This window comes from Coregonus lavaretus (genome assembly GCF_964263955.1).
Source record: "Coregonus lavaretus genome assembly, chromosome: 28".
Lineage (NCBI taxonomy): Eukaryota > Metazoa > Chordata > Actinopteri > Salmoniformes > Salmonidae > Coregonus > Coregonus lavaretus.
This window is the reverse complement of record NC_140015.1, coordinates 4,421,418-4,443,496: the sequence shown is the minus strand read 5'-3', so window position 1 is coordinate 4,443,496 and position 22,079 is coordinate 4,421,418. Positions and strand designations below refer to the sequence as shown.

Genomic DNA, 22,079 nt, shown 5'->3' with positions numbered 1-22,079 from the left:
CAGCAAGACTAGGGCGACGCGATTGCCACCTCATAGACGGGGAGATTGTGCGATAGACCTCCTGGCAGGTGCGGCACTTCCGCGGAGCCATGTGTATCCCTTGTCTCAAGAGGAGACGGCGGCTATGGAGACATACATAGCCGAGTCTCTGAGACAGGGATACATACGGCCCTCCACTTCCCCTGTGTCCTCGAGTTTCTTTTTTGTGAAGAAAAAGGATGGAGGGTTGCGCCCGTGTATTGATTACCGTAATCTCAATCAGATCACTGTTAAATACAGTTATCCTCTTCCTCTGATTGCGAGTATGACGGAATCATTACGCGGAGCGCGTTTCTTCACAAAACTGGATCTCAGGAGCGCTTACAACTTGGTGCGCATTAGGGAGGGAGATGAATGGAAGACAGCATTTAGTACCACCTCGGGTCATTATGAGTATCTCGTCATGCCATACGGGTTAATGAATGCTCCTTCAGTCTTCCAATCCTTTGTGGACGAGATCTTCCGGGACTTGCATGGGCAGGGTGTGGTAGTATACATTGACGACATTCTAGTGTACTCTTCTACACGAGCCGAGCATGTAGCCCTGGTACGCCGAGTGTTGGGTAGGCTGTTGGAGCATGACTTGTATGTCAAGGCAGAGAAATGTCTGTTTTTCCAGGAGTCCATCTCCTTCTTGGGTCATCGGTTGTCCGCGTCAGGGGTGGAGATGGAGATTGACCGTGTGTCAGCCGTGCGTAATTGGCAGACTCCAACCACTGTTAAAGAGGTGCAACGGTTTTTGGGTTTTGCCAATTACTACCGGAGGTTTATCCGGGGTTTTGGACAGGTGGCAGCTCCCATCACTTCCTTGCTGAAGGGGGGCCCGGTGCGTTTGCAGTGGTCGGCTGAGGCGGACAGGGCGTTTGATAAACTGAAGGACCTGTTCACCTCGGCTCCGGTGCTGGCACATCCAGACTCCGCTTTAGCGTTCCAAGTGGAGGTGGACGCGTCAGAGGCCGGTATTGGGGCAGTATTGTCTCAACGCTCAGGCACGCCTCCTAAACTCCGGCCCTGCGCTTTTTATTCTAAAAAGCTCAGCCCGGCGGAACGAAATTATGACGTAGGGGACAGGGAGCTGCTAGCTGTAGTTCAGGCCCTAAAGGTGTGGAGGCATTGGCTTGAGGGGGCTCAACACCCTTTTCTCATTCTGACTGACCATCGTAACCTGTAGTACATCTGGGCAGCTAGGAGACTGAACCCTCGTCAGGCTAGGTGGAACATGTTTCTGACCCGGTTTGTTTTTAAGCTTACTTACATCCCAGGGTCCCAGAACGGTAAGGCAGACGCCCTGTCCCGGCGGTATGACACAGAGGAGAGGTCCATTGAGCCCACTCCCATACTGCCGGAGTCTTGTCTGGTGGCACCGGTGGTGTGGGAGATCGATGCGGAAATCGAGCGGGCGTTATGCACCGACCCTACTCCTCCGGAGTGTCCAGTGGGGCAGACGTACGTGCCGTTCGAGATCCGTGATCGTCTCATATATTGGGCTCACACGTCACCCTCCTCTGGACATCCAGGTATTGGCCGGACAGTGCACTGCCTTAGTGTTAAGTACTGGTGGCCAACATTGGCTAGGGACGTGAGGGTTTATGTCTCCTCCTGCTCAGTGTGCGCTCAGTGTAAGGCGCCTAGACACCTGCCCAGGGGGAAGTTACAGCCCCTGCCCGTTCCACAACGGCCGTGGTCTCACCTCTCGGTAGACTTTGTCACTGACCTACCCCCCTCCCAGGGGAACACCACTATTCTGGTCGTTGTGGATCGGTTCTCTAAGGCCTGTCGTCTCATCCCAATGCCTGGTCTCCCTACTGCCCTACAGACCGCTGAGGCTTTGTTTACCCACGTCTTCCGGCACTACGGGGTTCCCGAGGATATAGTGTCCGATCGAGGTCCCCAATTCACCTCTAGAGTCTGGAGGGCGTTCATGGAACGTTTGGGGGTCTCGGTTAGCCTTACCTCGGGTTTTCACCCTGAGAGTAATGGGCAGGTGGAGAGAGTGAACCAGGATGTGGGTAGGTTTCTGAGATCGTATTGCCAGGACCGGCAGGAGGAGTGGTCGGGGTATATCCCTTGGGCAGAGATTGCCCAGAACTCTCTTCGCCACTCCTCTACTAACCTGACCCCTTTCCAGTGTGTGTTAGGGTATCAGCCGGTTCTGGCACCATGGCATCAGAGCCAGATCGAGGCTCCTGCGGTGGATGAGTGGTTTCGGCGCTCGGAGGAGACGTGGAACGCTGCACACGTCCATCTGCAGCGGGCTATCCGTAGACAGAAGGCGAGCGCCGATCTCCACCGCAGTGAGGGTCCAGTGTACGCACCTGGAGATCGAGTCTGGCTCTCGACTCGAAACCTGCCCCTTCGCCTGCCCTGCCGGAAGCTGGGTCGGCGGTTTGTGGGGCCATTTAAAGTCCTGAGGAGATTGAACGAGGTATGCTACAAGTTACAACTGCCTAATGATTATCACATTAACCCCTCGTTCCATGTGTCTCTCCTCAGGCCGGTGGTAGCTGGCCCACTCCAGGACAGTGAGATAAGAGAGACTCCTCCGCCCCCACTGGACATCGAGGGGGCTCCGGCGTACTCAGTCCGGTCCATCATGGATTCGAGACGTCGGATGGGGGGTCTACAATATCTCATGGAGTGGGAGGGGTACGGTCCGGAGGAACGGTGCTGGGTGCCTAGGAGGGACATTTTAGATCCCTCCCTCCTGACGGAGTTCCACTGTAATCATCCCACGCGCCCTGATCCGCGTCCTCCTGGCCGTCCCCGAGGCCGGGGTCGGCGCACGGCTGGAGCCGCGCGTCAAGGTGGGGGTACTGTCACGAATACCGCCGAGGCTGCTCCTCCTCCTTGTTCGGGCAGGCTTCGGCGTTCGTCGTCCCCGGAGTACTAGCTGCCACCGTTTGATGTTTTCGATGTTTGTTTTGTCATGTCTAGTTTAGTGCACCTGTTTCGTATTCTGTCATGATTATGTCACCTATACGTTTCCCTGTGTTATGTTTTGTAGTTGTGTGTTATTGTTCCACATGTCGTGTGTTGATAGGTTCGGTGCCTGGGCTTTGTATAGTATTTTACGCACTACGCGTATTTCTACTCTCGTTGTTGCATTACGCACTGCGCGGGTTTTGTTCGCCTCCAGTGTTTGAGGCCGTTTATTTTGTGTCTATTTACAAGTATTAGTAAAGTCGTCTTGACTTATCCTCTGTGTCCTGCGATTGACTCAACCACCGCATCCACATCAGCACATATCTGACAAAAACAAAGAAAAAGCCAGTGTATTTTGTGGAAAAAAAGTACATTCCAGTGTATTTATCTTGAACAAACATGAACTGTGGAGACAGTAATATGAGCAGAGTTGGTGAGTAGTTTAAAGGATTAGCTTTTTCTTTCTTTCTTACAGGACAATAGAAAAAAAGGTCATTCCCACCAGACTCTCACAGTCACACACCTTGACATGCTGTAACGTCCTCCTCTCACAAAGTTATAAAACACTTATGTATTTGTAATCAATTTTCCCTTATTAATATTCAGGTAACACTTCATTACGTACTTAAGATACACATATTAGCCACTAATTTGTAGTCCATAAGTATATAAATATGTAGTTAGTAAGGCAGTTATTATGTCTAATTAGCCATATACAATGAGTGTATAAAACATTATGAACACCTTCCTAATAGTCCTCCCCTTCATCTACACTGATTGAAGTGGATTTAACAAGTGACATCAATAAGGGATCATAACTTTAACCTGTATTCACCTGGTCAGTCTTTCATAGAAAGAGCAGGTGTTCCTAATGTTTTGTACACTCAATGTATTAGGCCATAATTAGGTATTATATTATTATATTTGAGTGTTTGAGTGTTTTAATGTGTCATGAATGTAGGCCTGAAAGTACTCAAGAACTGCTCAAGAAATTCTAAAGAAATGCTACAAGAAACGTACAGTGCATTCGGAAAGTATTCAGACCTCTTGACTTTTTCCACATTTTGTTACGTTACAGCCTTATTCTAAAATATATTAAAATGTTTTTTTCCCTCATCAATCTGCACACAATACCCCATCATGACAAAGTAAAAACAGGTTTTTAGAAATCATTGTCCTGTTGAAAAACAAATGATAGTTCCACTAAGCGCAAACCAGATGGAATGGCGTATCGCTGATCAAACAAGCTCTTGACAGGTCAAGCTAGAGCTGGGACGATAAACCGAAAATTATCGACACCGACCATACCAATCACTTATCGCAGGCATTTTGCTGATATCATTCACTACGAAAAGCCTATACTATACTTCTGTAGCCTATACTAGAGAAATGTTACATTTGAAATGAAATAAATTTGCTAGTATGGGTGATTGTTAATTGGACAATAGATGGCTACAACCATTAAATGAATGTTATAAACTTATATTTATCGTTATCGCATCAATTCAGGTGATGTGGATTTTTGGGGCATGCAAATAGGAGGTGTTTAGTCCCAGGGTCCTTAGCTTGGTGATGAGCTTTGAGGGCTCTATGGTGTTGAACGCTGAGCTGTAGTCAATGAATGGCATTCTCACATAGGTGTTCCTTTTGTCCAGGTGTGAAAGGGCAGTGTGGAGTGCAATAGAGATTGCATCATCTGTGGATCTGTTGGGGCGGTATGCAAATTGGAGTGGGTCTAGGGTTTCTGGGATAATGGGATAATGGTGTTGATGTGAGCCATGACCAGCCTTTCAAAGCACTTCATGGCTACAGACGTGAGTGCTATGGGTCGGTAGTCATTTACATTTACATTTTAGTCATTTAGCAGACGCTCTTATCCAGAGCGACTTACAGTTAGTGAGTGCATACATTTTTCATACTGGCCCCCCGTGGGAATCGAACCCACAACCCTGGCGTTGCAAGCGCCATGCTCTACCAACTGAGCTACAGGAGGCCCTACTTGCATTTAATTTGTGACAGAAATGCTAAAAGGTTAGCATTTGAAACAGTAGACAACAAAACTAAAGCATTGGACTGCTGCTGTCTGACCTTGTCCATTGCTTACAGGATAAGGTAAACCAATGTCATTTTGTAATTTGGGTGAACTATCCCTTTAAAAAAATCATTATCAATAAAATCAGCTAAAGCAGCACCATCTAGTGGTCAAAACCGGATAATATCAGGATGAGACATAAACCTAAACAACTTCAAATACTACTGCTACACATTAAGCCTACATAGGATGAACAAACAATACTCCGAGCCGCAGCTCCATACTACTTGTCAGACATAGAGAACTGATACTATGTACTTGTTGTTGGGGTGGTATTAGCATGGGGTGTCCTTGGATGGCGTTTGACCATATCTTTGGATTTCTCAAGTCTAAATCATTGTTCAAAACAAAGTTTGGTCCAAATCGGGTGTTAGGTACTATATTTATTGAATATTACATAAATCCTATAAATTAAAAATGGCCAATTTGGGTGCTATCAATTAGCTTAATTTCTCAGAGATCAAATTATATTTCAACAAAATGTTGCAGGAATGCTAATCTTATGTTTCTAAAAACAGAAACTACTGCAGAACAATCTGAGATGGTGGGTGTCAATCTTCTTTCTTGTGCTTTTTGAGGTGGAATGACCCAGTAGTCACAAACCACAGTTGTGTCACCTGCTACTGTCCTCCCTTCCACTGACATACTGTTATATTCAGCTCATAACTGTTTTCTTTGTTGCATGGTGGTCAACGCAAGAGTGTAAAAACAGTCTGGACAACCCCTCCCTCTCCCTGTCTCACTTCTCTCTCTCTCCAGTTAATGTCACCTCTCCTGGCTCTTACTGACACCTACCATCTACCATCTTTCCATTTACTGTAACCAGCCCTCTCACCCACTGAGCACCAACCGACACCGGACGTCCACGGACGTTGAAAAGTAGTTCAAATTTGGTCAGTCCAAATCTGAACCAATCATAGACGTCTGCTGTTTCACATGTTTGGACAGCACAGTACAGTAAAGTAGAGTTTGTCAGTACAATATAGTACTCTACAATAGAGTAGAGTATAGTACAGTAGAGCACACCAGAGTACAGTACAGCAATTTACTGTATTGTAGTATTCTGAACTATACTCTACTGTGCTTTGCTGTACTCTACTGTAATGTCCAAACTTGTGAAACAGACATCTATGATTCTTACAGATTTGGTGCGGTCTGGACCAACCAAATTTGGTCATGTTTGGGGGGGGGGGGGGGGGGGGGGTGGGCTCATTAGAATAATAGTGAATGTATAGAATAATATCCAAACATGCAAAGGAGGATATTGCATTTTTCTACCTTTGTGTACCTATTCAGGATACATCACCATGGAAGAGAATGACATGAATAATTCTGCATTTCTGTATAGTACAGATCAGGGACCCATGATGTCATTCAGTTACCATCACTCACTGTAGTTCAATAACCAAAATGTTTTTTTCAAACTCAAGATGTCATATCATAGCCGACACCCCATTCTTTCTGCAGACATCTTTGAATCTTAATTCGGAGTAGATATTTTATTTTGATTATTTAACCTGTATTTTATATTTAACAGAGCTTTTGGAATTGCCCATATTCTATGCATATCATATAATAACTCCTATATACATTACCACCATGCCATATATTTACATTCAGCATATTAGCAAATAATGTCAGTGTGTTAGTGTTGATCTACTGACCGTCCTCTGGCAGTGCCACACCCAACACTGTCTTCTGTTTGTTCTCAAGGTCAGAGACCACCTTTTTAAGCGTCTCCATTACCTCTCGAATCTCTAGGACCTTCTTGAAAAAAGCATTTAGGCAGGTTACCTTAGTGTTCTTGGGCACAGGGACTATGGTGGTCTGCTTGAAACATGTTGGTATTACAGACTCAGACAGGGAGAGGTTGAAAATGTCAGTGAAGACACTTGCCAATTGGTCAGGGCATGCTCGGAGTACACGTCCTGGTAATCCGTCTGTGAATGTTGACCTGTTTAAAGGTCTTACTCACATCGGCTATGGAGAGCGTGATCACACAGTCATCCAGAACAGCTGATACTCTCATGCATGTTTCAGTGTTACTTGCCTCGAAGCGAGCATAGAAGTAATTTAGCTCGTCTGGTAGGCTTGTGTCACTGGGCAGCTCGCGGCTGTGCTTCCCTTTGCAGTCTGTAATAGTTTGCAAGCCCTGCCACATCCGACGAGCGTCGGAGCCGGTGTAGTATGATTCAATCTTAGTTCTGTATTGACGCTTTGCCTGTTTGATGGTTCGTCTGAGGGCAGAGCGGGATTTCTTATAAACTTCCGGGTTTGAGTCTCGCTCCTTGAAAGCGGCAGCTCTACCCTTTAGCTCAGTGCGGATGTTGCCTGTAATCCATGGCTTCTGGTTGGGGTATGCACACACAGTCACTGTGAGGACGACGTCATTGATGCACTTATTGATGAAGCCTGTGGCTGATGTAGTGTACTCCTCAATGCCATCGGAATAATCCTCTGTAGCTCAGCTTGTAGAGCACGGCGCTTGTAACGCCAAGGTAGTGGGTTCGATCCCCGGGACCACCCATTCACAAAAAAAATGTATGTATGCACGTATGACTGTAAGTCGCTTTGGATAAAAGCGTCTGCTAAATGGCATATTATTTTATATTAGAACATATTCCGGTCTGTGCTAGCAAAACAGTCCTTTAGCTTAGCATCTGCTTCATCTGACCACTTTTTTATTGACCGAGTCACTGGTGCTTCCTGCTTTAGTTTTTGCTTGTAAGCAGGAATCAGGAGGATATAATTATGGTCAGATTTGCCAAATGGAGGGCGACGGAGAGCTTTGTGCACGTTTCTGTGTGTGGAGTAAAGGTGGTCTAGAGTTTTGTTCCCCTCTGGTTGCACATTTAACATGCTGGTAGAAATGAGGTAAAACTGATTTAAGTTTCCCTGCATTAAAGTCCCCGGCCTCTAGATGAGCGTTTTCCTGTTTGCTTATCGCCGAATACAGCTCATTGAGTGCGGTCTTAGTGCCAGCATCAGTTTGTGGTGGTAAATAGACAGCTACAAAGAATATAGATGAAAACTCTCTTGGTAGATAGTGTGGTTTACAACTTATCATGAGATACTCTTCCTCAGGTGAGCAAAACCTTGAGACTTCCTTAGATATCATGCACTAGCTGTTGTTTACAAATATACATAGACCGCCACCCCTTGTCTTACCAGAGGCTGCTGTTCTATCCTGCTGATACAGTGTATAACCAGCCAGATGTATGTTATTCATGTCGTCATTCAGCCACGACTCGGTGAAACATAAAATATTACAGTTTTTAACGTCCCGTTGGTAGGATATTCGTGCTTTTAGTTCGTCCACTTTATTATCCAGCGAATGTACGTTGGCCTATAGAACCGATGGCAAAGGCAGATCAGCCACTTGTCGCCGGCTCCTTATCAGGCACCCCGATCTCCTTCCGCGATATCTCCGTCTCTTTCTCCTGCGAATGTAGGGGATGAGGGCCCTGTCGGGTGTCTGGAGAAAATCCCTCTCATCTGACTAATTAAAGACAAATTATTTGTCCAGTTCAAGGTGAGTAATTGCTGTTCTGATGTTCAGAAGCTCTTTTCGGTCATAAGATATGGTAGCAGCAACATTATGTACAAAATAAGTTACAAACAACGCGAAAAAACAAACAAAATAGCACGGTTGGTTAAGAGCCCATGAAATGGCAGCCACCCCCTCCGGCGCCATTACTGAACATCATGTTTTGATGGATGTAAGTATTAGTTATAAAATGACAACAGTGCATGAATTAGTGGGTAAAACGCCACTCGCTGACAGCGGTGCCGGGATTGGGGCACTTGCAGACGCCGTATAGGGGTGGGGGCACTCACAAAGGACAGAGGAATGGTTGAGGCAGTCACAGAGGCTGGTGCATGGGTGGGGGCACTCACAGAGGCCAGATGCCATAGCATGAGTGGGGGCACTCACAGAGGCTATAGAGAACTTGACTGGGCTACGGACATCTTGTGTCTGTAAAATGTATGTACACTGCTCAAAAAAATAAAGGGAACACTAAAATAACACATCCTAGATCTGAATGAATGAAATAATCTTATTAAATACTTTTTTCTTTACATAGTTGAATGTGCTGACAACAAAATCACACAAAAATTATCTATGGAAATCAAATGTATCAACCGATGGAGGTCTGGATTTGGAGTCACCCTCAAAATTAAAGTGGAAAACCACACTACAGGCTGATCCAACTTTGATGTAATGTCCTTAAAACAAGTCAAAATGAGGCTCAGTAGTGTGTGTGGCCTCCACGTGCCTGTATGACCTCCCTACAACGCCTGGGCATGCTCCTGATGAGGTGGCGGATGGTCTCCTGAGGGATCTCCTCCCAGACCTGGACTTAAGCATCCGCCAACTCCTGGACAGTCTGTGGTGCAACGTGGCGTTGGTGGATGGAGCGAGACATGATGTCCCAGATGTGCTCAATTGGATTCAGGTCTGGGGAACGGGCGGGCCAGTCCATAGCATCAATGCCTTCCTCTTGCAGGAACTGCTGACACACTCCAGCCACATGAGGTCTAGCATTGTCTTGCATTAGGAGGAACCCAGGGCCAACCGCACCAGCATATGGTCTCACAAGGGGTCTGAGGATTTCATCTCGGTACCTAATGGCAGTCAGGCTACCTCTGGCGAGCACATGGAGGGCTGTGCGGCCCCCCAAAGAAATGCCACCCCACACCATGACTGACCCACCGCCAAACCGGTCATGCTGGAGGATGTTGCAGGCAGCAGAATGTTCTCCACAGCGTCTCCAGACTCTGTCACGTCTGTCACATGTGCTCAGTGTGAACCTGCTTTCATCTGTGAAGAGCACAGGGCGCCAGTGGCGAATTTGCCAATCTTGGTGTTCTCTGGCAAATGCCAAACGTCCTGCACGGTGTTGGGCTGTAAGCACAACCCCCACCTGTGGACGTCAGGCCCTCATACCACCCTCATGGAGTCTGTTTCTGACCGTTTGAGCAGACACATGCACATTTGTGGCCTGCTGGAGGTCATTTTGCAGGGCTCTGGCAGTGCTCCTCCTGCTCCTCCTTGCACAAAGGCGGAGGTAGCGGTCCTGCTGCTGGGTTGTTGCCCTCCTACGGCCTCCTTCACGTCTCCTGATGTACCGGCCTGTCTCCTGGTAGCGCCTCCCTGCTCTGGACACTACGCTGACAGACACAGCAAACCTTCTTGCCACAGCTCGCATTGATGTGCCATCCTGGATGAGCTGCACTACCTGAGCCACTTGTGTGGGTTGTAGACTCCGTCTCATGCTACCACTAGAGTGAAAGCACCGCCAGCATTCAAAAGTGACCAAAACATCAGCCAGGAAGCATAGGAACTGAGAAGTGGTCTGTGGTCACCACCTGCAAAACCAGTCCTTTATTGGGGGTGTCTTGCTAATTGCCTATAATTTCCACCTGTTGTCTATTCCATTTGCACAACAGCATGTGAAATGTATTGTCAATCAGTGTTGCTTCCTAAGTGGACAGTTTGATTTCACAGAAGTGTGATTGACTTGGAGTTACATTGTGTTGTTTAAGTGTTCCCTTTATTTTTTTGAGCAGTGTAGTTGCGTTAAGATTATTGAAGGTTATACTGTTATAAAAACATATCAATACAAACCAATCTTTTGACAGGTTAGCCTTTATTTTATTAACCTGAGCAGGCTTCCTTGCCAAGTTAAGGTTTGGTCTTGCTGCAGATACATGAGAGCTCCCAAACCTTTGCTTATTGAACTGCAAAAGAGTGCGAAACACCTTTGAGTCACTATGAACAGAGGAGGAAACCAAGTCACCTGTCAAAGGGTGTGAAGATGAGCGCTTCACTATGGACCAAATTACTCATTTAATATATGGATTCAAAGTATTTATTGACATTTTTTTACTAGATTATTGTGATACAATGTTAATTATGTTCTGTGACGATTCATCGTTATCCATAAGCTTTCTATCATCTCCAAACATTTCCTGTTGAATTGCATTGCTTGTTGGATTGCTTAATTGGTGGGAGTGGCTAATCGGCACAGGTGCCTACAGTGTGTAATCAGGGCCTGTGTTTTCTTGAAAAGGTAAGTATGGGAGAGCCATTCGTTTGAGCCACCAGCCATGTGTGTTAACTTTGTAAGTCTGCAGTTTTTAATGTAAATTAAGTATTTTTATTTCTCAGGGGAATAAAGAGACAACACTAGAATATGGTATCTAATATCAGTAAATCAGAAAAGATAATACATGTTTTAGTCTGTAAGCTTTACTAATTTTACCTCCTGGGGGTGAAATCCACAGACACATCTCTGAAGCCCTCCGAGTAGAGTTGTCCACGGACCTGCATTGGACAAATCGATATCTGTAACAATACATAAGGAAGCCTGTGTTAAGAAGTCCCCTGCGGGTGACTTCACCATCTCACAGAACTCTCAAGAAGCTCACACCACTACCCATTACCCATTACCAACACCCAAAACTGGGAGTCAAGCACAGGTAGGCTGTACAGTTTCAATCACGGTCTTATTCAAAGTTTACTTAATATCTATCAGGGTGCTCAATTTCACAAAAAAGGTAAACGGTACTCGAGACATTGGAATAAATTCACAATTAATGAAAATGTATTTCAGAATATCATTTCAAGTACATTTGATGGTGACTATGTACATAAGATTTACACGAAGTGTGATGTTTAATTTTTTACTGAGAATGAAATATCAAGGAGGATGAGGTAAGTATTACAACAGTCAAACTATCAATATAAAAATGTCACTCAATAATTTTACTAGTTTGAAAATCTGACACATTTCAGCATGGAATTAAACATCAAGGTAGGTTTTCACGGAAAATCATGTAATTAATGATTGAACAGAGCAGATATCAATTGCCATAGTCAACTCAATCATGTTACAAGTATGCAAATATCAATATGTCTGCATGGATTTTATTTGATATTTTATTTGATATTTTATCAACAATACAATGACGAACATCAACTACATTACTCCTGCCCAGACCCACTAGCCCCCACCCCTATCTCCAGCGTGCGTATCACTTTCCGCCACATGGCCTCAAACTGCACGATTTCGTTTCTCTCCGTTGCCCACACACTTTACATTTTTAGATTGTAAAGCATTTGACCTTTCCATTGTGTGAACAAAGGAGGATTGGTTGATTTCCAGTTTTGAAGTATACTTTTCGATTGACGAGAAAAGTATTGTCCAACTCATCGGGTATCTCAATACACCCTCATATGCCATGTCTTGAAATATGACAAATTAAAATTACATTTACATTGTAATACTTTCAACTCCACCCATAACTTTTGGACTTTAATAACACAGAAGGAATTAATTATTGAGTCATTAGTAGTTTTACACTTCAGACATGACTGAAAAGTAATATTTGAAGTGTGCTGTACAATTTGTGAATTTTGTCTCATGTACAATATAATACATTCTGTACATTCATTTATACTGAATTAAGCATACATTTTTGTTAACTGTAATCTCGTTACTTATCCTCCAACATAATAACATAACAATATTGTTGTTACAAAGTACATGTGTGTTGTGTACAATAAGTCATCATTTTTACATTTCATTTTCTACAGCCTAAATGCTACATTTATAGGCATGTTGTTGAAGTGCTGTTGTTGATGTGTTGTTGAAATGCTGAGCGCTCCTGCCAGCCTGTAGTGTCACCAATGCCTCACAATTGATTTCTTATATAGCCTTATATAGCCTTAAAATAATAATTATAATATAGCATAAATCATTCATTTTCGTTCCTACTTAGGCTACCTAGCTTGCTCCTGACTGATTTAGAATTAGTATGTTGTTTAATAGCCTGTTTTCAAATTGAGAATACACCGGGCTGCATGGTAAAATTATTTCTGAACAATTCATTCGTATAAATTCTAAACAAATAATATTTAGGCCTAATTACCTAAAAAATGCCATGAAAAGGATAGAATGACAACCTAAATAAATATGTAGGCTATAGTAGCCTATTGGTAGGTAGCCGAAATGGTATCACGGCTCAGGAGAAGACCCAGATGCAGACAGTTTCATAGTAACAAAAGTTTATTACAAAAACAAGGGGGCAGGCAAACGACAGGTCAAGGGCAGGCAGAGGTCAGTAATCCAGAACGGATCCCTGTATTCTTTCTCTATGGCGGTGGCACGAATTATGAACTGTAGGCGTGTGTGCAGAGGCCCGTCGGTCGGAGGCGTGACAAATTTGAGTGGGCCAAATCCTATGTAACAAGAACAGCCACAGACAGAAAACTCTACCAGGGGATGCTAAAATGGCTGTCCTCAAAACATTATTGTACGACGCACTTGAACTCGCCCTACTGTCCGAGTGCATAGCTTACATAAACGTACCACCTCTACTGATCCCCCGCATGAATCATATCATCACACCAACGGAATCTAGGATTACCGCGTGTCTGCCATGATGGTCATAAAACTCCACGGACCCCCTTGCGCAGAACGATACGTGACCACTGCTGTCCTTTCAGCACCACGTTTCGAAGGGCGCTCAAACCCTAATCAATATGTTGCCTACATCTAATAGTCCTACTCATCATCATCATCACTTATTCACTCATTATCAGGGGTGCAACTTTCACTGGGGGGGGTCATGTCCCCAACGCATTCAGATTGTTTATTTTATTTCAGTTTTTTACATTGCAATGTGATACAAAATGCGGCAACGGTGTGCTTTTAGACCATGCGGTCGGGTAGGCTCTTTAGACTGTTCAGCTGGCTGGATTTAGAACCGTGCGGACACCACAGAGCGGGCTGACAGGCTGTTTGAAGGCAAAGCTTCTAGAAGGTTGGCTGGAACAGCACAGGAGAGTTGAGCATAGTTCAGTATGTATGTGTTGCACTCTTTCTCCGAGTTGTAAAAGCAAGCAGAGCAAAAACTGGCTACTCTTTAGTTGACTGATATATTTGTATTTATTATGGATCCCCATTAGCTGCTGCCAAGGCAGTTTCCGGGGTCCAGCAAAATTAAGGCAGTTATACATTTTAAAAACATTACATTCATAACAGATTTCACAACATATTAAGTGTAGCTGGCAAGGAAACTGTTTTTTAACTTAACAGAAAAAAGTGTTTATTCCCAGTGCTGAGCTAGTATTGTAACTGACATGTAACATTAGCTCATGTTTAATCCCCTCTCAACTGAGGTAATATAATGCATAAATGTACACCAAGGTAATTCTTTGTCATGCCTCATCTTAGGAGGATCAGATGGTGATAGTGGTCTCAGCAGGGTCAGGCATCCAGGGAAGACCTGTCTGTGATGGAGCTGAGGTGAATTTTTACAGATGCAACACTTTATTCTCCCTGTGCAGCAAACACTGGACAAGCCAAAAGCTTCAAAGATTGAAACTATTTTAAGGCAGTCTGACAAACCTCCAAAGTTGATTTCCAAACTCTATCAAGGGTTGATAGGGGTTTTTCCCAATGACACAAAACATGTAAAACAAAAATGTGAGGAAGACCTGGTAGAAGATGAATGGTGAATGGATACAGATATGTTTGAATGCCCAGTTATGTTCAAATAATCTCAGACATAAATAACTGCAGTTTAAGACCATCCATAGACTGTACTAAATGCCAGTGAAACTTAATTACATGCCCTCAGAAATGTAATTCCTCTGCTGGAGGTGTTAAACACAAAAGGGGACATATTTGCATATGTTATGGTCTTGTAAAGGCTGGCTGAATTCTGGCAAAGAGTATGTTCTTTTATTTCAGAATGTCTACAGATTCTCCCTTCTCCCTGTTTTTGTTTGCTTGGAAATGTTCATACTGGAGGCTGTTATCTGAAGAAACTGTATAACCAAGCATTTATAGCGGCTAAGAAATGCATTGCAATTAATTGGAAGGTTGGTTATCCTCCCACAATGTCAGGTTATGTATCACTAGATTTAATTTATTACAAGATTAAGGGTATACTGTGCAACTTTCATAAGGTCTGGATGCCTTATATGGAATACTGTACGACAAAAGGAGTCTGTACTGAAAACATGCCCACGTCAGGGGAGGTACCTATTTAGGCAATCCCTAGCTGCTGGGCTGCTCAGTCCTGGCCCTGGGGTTTTGCCATACTGTTGTCACTCTGGCCTTGGCCTAACACACCTGAAACCAATAATGAATGTTTCACTAAGATCCTAAAACTGAGTGGGGTGTGTTGGGTTGTGGCGCTGCAGGGTGATGGACCTCTAGGGACAGGACGGGGTGACCCAACTATATTGTGTGCAAGTCAAAAGAGCTCTACAGTACTATTAGGCCTATGATATGAATTATATGGAGGATTTGCTGTTTCTGTGTGTTAATGTATGTTTGAGGTGTATATGTTTTTAGTTTTTTTCCCTTTCCCTTGGGAATTAAAAAAATGTAAGCTGGGAAGGAAACTGTGTTGGGAGAGATTTGAGTTATTGACTAGACTGGTGGTAGTCGTGCGTGCAGGCGGCTCGGGCTGGCTGGTCGGTCTGGCTGAAATTTGATATAGAGGATGTCTTAATAAAGACAATCAAAAGTCTTTGTATTTTTTCAAGAGTTGTTCATTTGTTAGGCTATTGGTTAAAGGTGCAAAAAAATATTGATTATTGAATTAACTTTGATCTAGTTCAGTCTTATCAATCACTTAAACATATTTAGTAATGATCTCTTACCTAGCTTGATGACTGTGGGCATTTTAGCTTACTTTTTGTTGTTCTAATTAGAGACAGCATATTAGCTTGTGTAGAAATGCTGGAAATGAGCTTTAGATGGCCAAAAGATTATGGGGGAGGACCCCTCGCCAGGTTATGTCCCCCCCACTTTCAAAAGCCCCTGCTTATTATTATTATTACAAATAGAAGATTATCACTTCTCACAATGGTGCTCTTTTAGTAAAGTTAGATCAAAGCTGAATTAATGTCTCGCAAGATCACATAATGATTTATTAGTATTTTACATAGCCGAAAATATAATATAAATATAAAAGCATGTAAGCCTTCTGTAGCATAGTAGGCCTATAATATGTTACACCAAAAACACCTCAGTCATTTCTTATCTGAAGCTGAGTAGTCAAACTTTGATTGAGAAAGGATGATGTCATTGAAAAAATTACCTAAACAAAGAGCACTACACCACTGAGCTTCGGCTATAGAAGGTTGTAGTGCAGCCTCTGAATGCCATAGAGACAAACCAAACATCTCTTATATGCATTAGTCACGTCTTTCCCTGGCATTTTACAGCTTGTTTCTAACATAAAGCATTGCGGACTAAAGCCTCGTTATAGATTGTTTTATATAATCAGGTCCATTTAATTTGTATTCAAATCAGTTATATCAGTAGCAAGCTTTGGACCCCAGGAAGAATAGCTGATGCCTTAGCAAAATAAAAAAAATACCTCCGGTCCTCCATATCATCTTCTGCACAAAGGGGTTTACATCAGCAAGAGCAGGGCAGGCCAGGGCTCATGATTGGGAACGCCTATCCATTGCAGCGTGTGATGGAGTGTACACTCTTAGAAAAAAAGGTGCTAAGTAGAACCATACAGGGTTCATCAGTTTGTCCCCATAGGGGAACCCTTTTTGGTGCTGGGTAGAACCCTTTGCAGAGGGTTCTATCTAGAACCCTCTGTTTGGTTCTTGAAAGAACCCCCTGTATATGGTTTTACCTAGAACCGTCTATGAAGGGTACTACCTCAATCATCTACACTGGAATAACCATCTCAGTAACGGGTGCAATAAATCCAATTACTAACAGATAGTATTTGTTTCGAAAACTGTATGTTATTTATCTTTGTGTAGCATAAAATGTATCAACCAATCAATGTACAGTACATGCAAAAACACAGATTTTACAGTAAACCAAACAATTCTGAAAATCTCCCAGCAATACAGCATGCTGGGAAGTACTATACATGGTTCCATGTAGAACCCTTCTTGCCATCCAAAGAATCCTTCTTGCCTTCCGAAGAATCATCAAAGAACCCTTGTCTTCCAAAAAGGGTCTTTCTGATCTAATAGGTTCTTGGTAGAATCTTATCCTTCCGCAAAGAACCGTTTTGGAACCCTATTTTCTAAGAATGTACTTGTGATCTGTTTTCTTAATTATCTGAATTATTTGAGATGTTTTCTTAGAACATGCCCTTGTTGTTAACGGCGGCACTGAGTGGTGAACGGTGTATGGTGTTCTTGTGTTGGGCACCACTGAATAGTAACAAACAAATTAGATTTTGATGACTTTCAAATACTACTTCACTGTATTTGTGAAAGGAGTGACTGAAAAAACAACAACACAAGAAAGCCTAACACCTTACCATTGCACTTGGCTTTTCTTCTAAGCACTGCTTTTTTGAGGAAAGTTTGACTTACTGTGATATGTGGTTGTTGTACCTTAAGGTTAATGTACTAACTGTATGTCGCTCTGGATAAGAAGGTCTGCTAAATTACTAAAATGTCATTTGTAATGTTCATTATGATCTCTCATGGACAGACTATGTAATAAATATGCTATCTGACGCAATTACCTAAGATTTTATGTTCATTATAATCATACTGTATTCACCACCAGTCAAGTATGACCAAAGAGCTGGAGAGGATTTGTTTGGCATATATTTGAGGACTCAACTCAGACACGATTCATATTTTATTGAGAAAAATATCCAAATCATGTTCAACATGGACTGTTGTAGTTTCTGAAAAGTATCTTCCCTTTTGACAAACGGACTCAGTTATTTAGTACAAAAATATCCCTGTCTACATTCACCCCACATTGTTAGAACATGTCAATATGTACAGAGTTCGAATTACGGGACTAGGGTGAGCTAGGCACCTCCCTAACAAATTGAACCCTGAATAAGTATGAAAAACTTGTAAGACATACAGTATGTATACACATAATATGTGGCATATTGATTTTGGATTATAGTGCCACCAGATCAGGGACACATCTCTTAGTTAATATCCTTGTTGTCTCCAAACCACATTTTCTCAGATGTTCTCAGTCTACCATGCACCTTCCATTGGTCCTCCTCAAAGCGGTAATACCAGACTCAGCAGTAGTGGAGGAGGATGTTTAGGAGGAGGTAGGGCAGACAGGCTCTCCCTCAACCATGTACCACACCTCATTGTGCCTGTTCAGAATCTTCATTGGGCTGTAGGACACACACACACACACACAATATTAAAGTATGTTTGATAGAAGTATTCTGGTGGAATTGGATTTGATGTTGGATATATTTGTATCCGTGCTCTCACCTGTCATATCCCACAGCATAGTGGTAGTCTTTGTTGTAGGTGGCCTGGACTTTGTCTAGCTGCCTTTTCAGCAGCATGGAGTTTACACTGGATGTCAAAGACATCATCCATCCGCCGTAGCTCCTCACGTACACTTTCATGTCTGGCATCTCTGTAAAGTACACCTGCACCGGGAAATCACAATGACATCCACATTGTTAGCCAGGGTTCTTTAAAAAGCAACGCATACCTGACATGGGTTCAAATAGTATTTGTGTTTTTTCAAATACTTAAGCTGCGCACGTTTGAGCTTGCCTGGCTCAGTGGTGCCAATGGAATAGTCCCAAAAGTGCAAACCCCGCCCATCTGGAACTCTAGAAAAGCTGCATAAGGCGTAGGGTCTAGGGGTCTATTTGAGATTGGGTCTTACCCTGTCATCACTGGGTTGGGGAGGAGTCATCTGATAGTCAGACGGCAGGAGGAAGTTGAGGGTGAAGACAGACGACTGCCACATCCTCTTCTTCTCCTCAATTTTGACAGTCACCGGAGTTGTCATGTCAATGTTGACACCTACAGGAAAAATTTGCATCCACACACACACAAATAGATCAATACGCACAAACACATGCACGCACGCACACACACACACAAACACACACACACACTCACCAGCCTCGTTGGATCCGGTGATGTATTTGAAGAGTCTCCCGAAGGCAGTGTACATGGCCTTGTCCATGAAGTAGCATTCCTCGTCTGTCGACACCCATTTCACCGAGTCATAGTGGCGCACCTGCAACACAGACACAAACCTTCACTCAGAGTCCTGTGTTGGAGAGTTTATTGAGTTGCGGATGTTGGAAGCAGGGGGAGCAACTTTGGTGTCTAGGCCCGGTAGAAAAGGGTGGGAAGCCTGGTTTCTGGGGCTCGGGGAGTTGTCAGGTGGATGATAGCTGGGTGGGGATTGTTTTACGAATGCAGGTACATTCGTCTATGTTATAACAATTTTATGGAAAATTAAAATGATTATTATCATGTTGATAAACTATATTCTGATAAAAATGCAATTGTATTTTATCTGCAACCCTGACAGAACTAAACAATAAAACAAAATGTGGTCACAAATAATACCCCTGACTCAGTTTTACAGTATGTGCCATTAATTTGTGCTTTACAATGAACTCACCTCATAATTATAATCATCATTCTTGCACACCAGATCATACAGCAGACATTCCCTTGACTCGGTACAGAAGCTAGACTCAGAGGAGTTCCTATACGGATCAGTGGAAAATAAATCAATAATGGAGAATAGCAGAAAATGTTGCACAACATCAATATTCAATATAAATATTCAAACATTCAATATACAAACAGCGTATGATTTCTGAAACGTGTGGTTAGTAATAACAGAAGTGTATTATAACTTCCTTACCCAATTCTGGCTTCAGCAGTCAAGATGAGAAGCAAGCCAACCAACCCTGCAAAATAAACCCTGAAGTACACACAAACTGTCAGTGTTATCACATAAAAAACTTAAAGTGCACACAAACAGAGTCATCACATTAAAAACCTAAAGTAGCCTACACAAAAACCGTCAGTGTCATAATATTATTAAAACCTAAAGTACAAACCGCCAGTGACCACATCAGATGAAAAATCTATTATTCATACATTAATAATAACTATTGCCATATATTGTAATACTTTAAAAGACAGTTTCTAAATTATGTTACTACAACTTTCAATTTCTATATAAATCACTCTCCCTTTAATAATTAACACCATCACAAGTCAAAGGAAATGTATCAAAGCAATGAGACTATCATTTCTACTTACATTGTGCTGATTGTGTGTCTTTTAGATCAGCTCAGTTCAGATGCATCCACTGGCCTGAGGGAAATGCTTGCAGAGAAACTATTTATACCAACTGAGGGTTATGAAAGGAAATCTGGATCCCTTCCTAAAACTTGTGAGACACACCCACTTCACTGCAGAATGGTCTGGGGGCCTCAACAAATATGTGCAATGGCCTTATTTAACTTGCTGAAGAGAAAAACAGGTGGTTTATAAATGTGTGTGCCAAGTTAGATAACGCAAGACGATCAGTCTTGATGTGTCTTTGAAAAATGAGTATAGGCTTATTGAGAAAGAGGCTGTGACTAGATCCGTCACTTGTTGTAGACTGTTCTATATTTCTTTTTCATAAAGAGAAAGCCTTTGCTATTTCGCAATAACAGCCTGGCTGCCACGTACAGAGGAAATAAATAGCACTTGGATCCACTGGCCTAAGGGAAATGCCTTCGGAAAGTATTCAGACCCCTTGACTTTTTTCACATTTTGTTACATTACAGCGTTATTCTAAAATTGATTAAAATGTTTTTTCCCCCCTCATCAATCTACACACAATACCCCATAATGACAAAGCAAAAACAGGTTCTCTGCTACCGCTTGCCGTGCGGTAGCAGAGAGAACAGTGTATGACTTGGGTGACTGGAGTCTTTGACCATTTTTTGGGCTTTCCTCTGACACCGCCGAGTATATAGGTCCTTGGCCCCAGTGATGTACTGGGCCGTACGCACTATCCTCTGTAGCGCCTTACGGTCAGATGCCGAGCAGTTGCCATGCCAGGCGGTGATGCAACCGGTCAGGATGCTCTCGATGGTGCAGCTGTATAACGTTTTGATCTGGGGACCCATGTCAAATATTTTTAGTCTCCTGAGGGGGAAAGGTGTTGTCGTGCCCTCTTCACGACTGTCTTGGTGTGTTTGGACCATGATAGTTTGTTGGTGATGTGGACACCAAGGAACTTGAAACTCTCAACCCGCTCCACTACAGCCCGTCGATGTTAATGGGGGCCTGTTCGATGTTAAGGGTCGTTGTCCTGTTGGAAGGTAAACGTTCACCCCAGTCTGAGGTCCTGAGTGCTCTGGAGCAGGTTTTCATCAAGAATTTCTCTGTACTTTGCTCCGTTCATCTTTCCCTCGATCCTGACTAGTCTCCCTGTCCCTGCCGCTGAAATACATCCCCACAGCATGATGCTGCCACCACCATGCTTCACCGTAGGGATGGTGCCAGGTTTCATCAGACCAGATACTCTTGTTTCTCATGGTCTGAGAGTCTTTAGGTGCCTTTTGGCAAACTCCAAGCGGGCTGTCATGTGCCTTTTACTGAAGAGTGGCTTCCGTCTGGCCACTCTACCATAAAGGCCTGTTTGCCCTTCTGGAAGGTTCTCCCATCTCCACAGAGGAACTCTAGAGCTCTGTCAGAGTGACCATCGGGTTCTTGGTCACCTCGCTGACCAAGGCCCTTCTCCCCCGATTGCTCAGTTTGGCCGGGCAGCCAGCTCTAGGAAGAGTCTTGGTGGTTCCAAACTTCTTCCATTTAAGAATGATGGAGGCCACTGTGTTCTTGGGGACCTTCAATGCTGCAGAATTGTTTTTGTACCCTTTCCCCAGATCTGTGCCTCGACACAATCATTTCTCAGAGCTCTACAGACAATTCCTTCGACCTCATGGCTTGGTTTTTGCTCTGACATGCACTGTCAACTGTGGGACCTTATATAGGCAGGTGTGTGCCTTTCCAAATCATGTCCAATCAATTGAATTTACCACAGGTGGACTCCAAGTTGTAGAAACATCTTAAGGATGGTCAATGGAAACGGGATGCACCTGAGCTCAATTTCGAGTCTCATATCAAAGGGTCTGAATAGTTATGTAAATAAGGTATTTTTGTTTTTATTTTTTATACATTTGCAAAAATGTCTAATAACCTGTTTTCGCTTTGTCATTA

General features: G+C 43.4%; 1 protein-coding gene across 1 annotated transcript; it reads right to left on the bottom strand.

Annotated features, from left to right (window-relative positions):
• Positions 1-17,687: 17,687 nt before the first annotated feature.
• On the bottom strand, positions 17,688-20,200 carry LOC311103586 (heme-binding protein 2-like). The gene is made up of 7 exons (XM_084145179.1): positions 20,127-20,200; positions 19,723-19,782; positions 19,474-19,561; positions 18,960-19,080; positions 18,721-18,860; positions 18,312-18,475; positions 17,688-18,208 (listed from the first exon to the last, which is right to left on the bottom strand). Coding segments are annotated over exons 1-7 (654 nt in total). The 5' UTR covers positions 20,129-20,200; the 3' UTR covers positions 17,688-18,129.
• Positions 20,201-22,079: the final 1,879 nt, after the last annotated feature.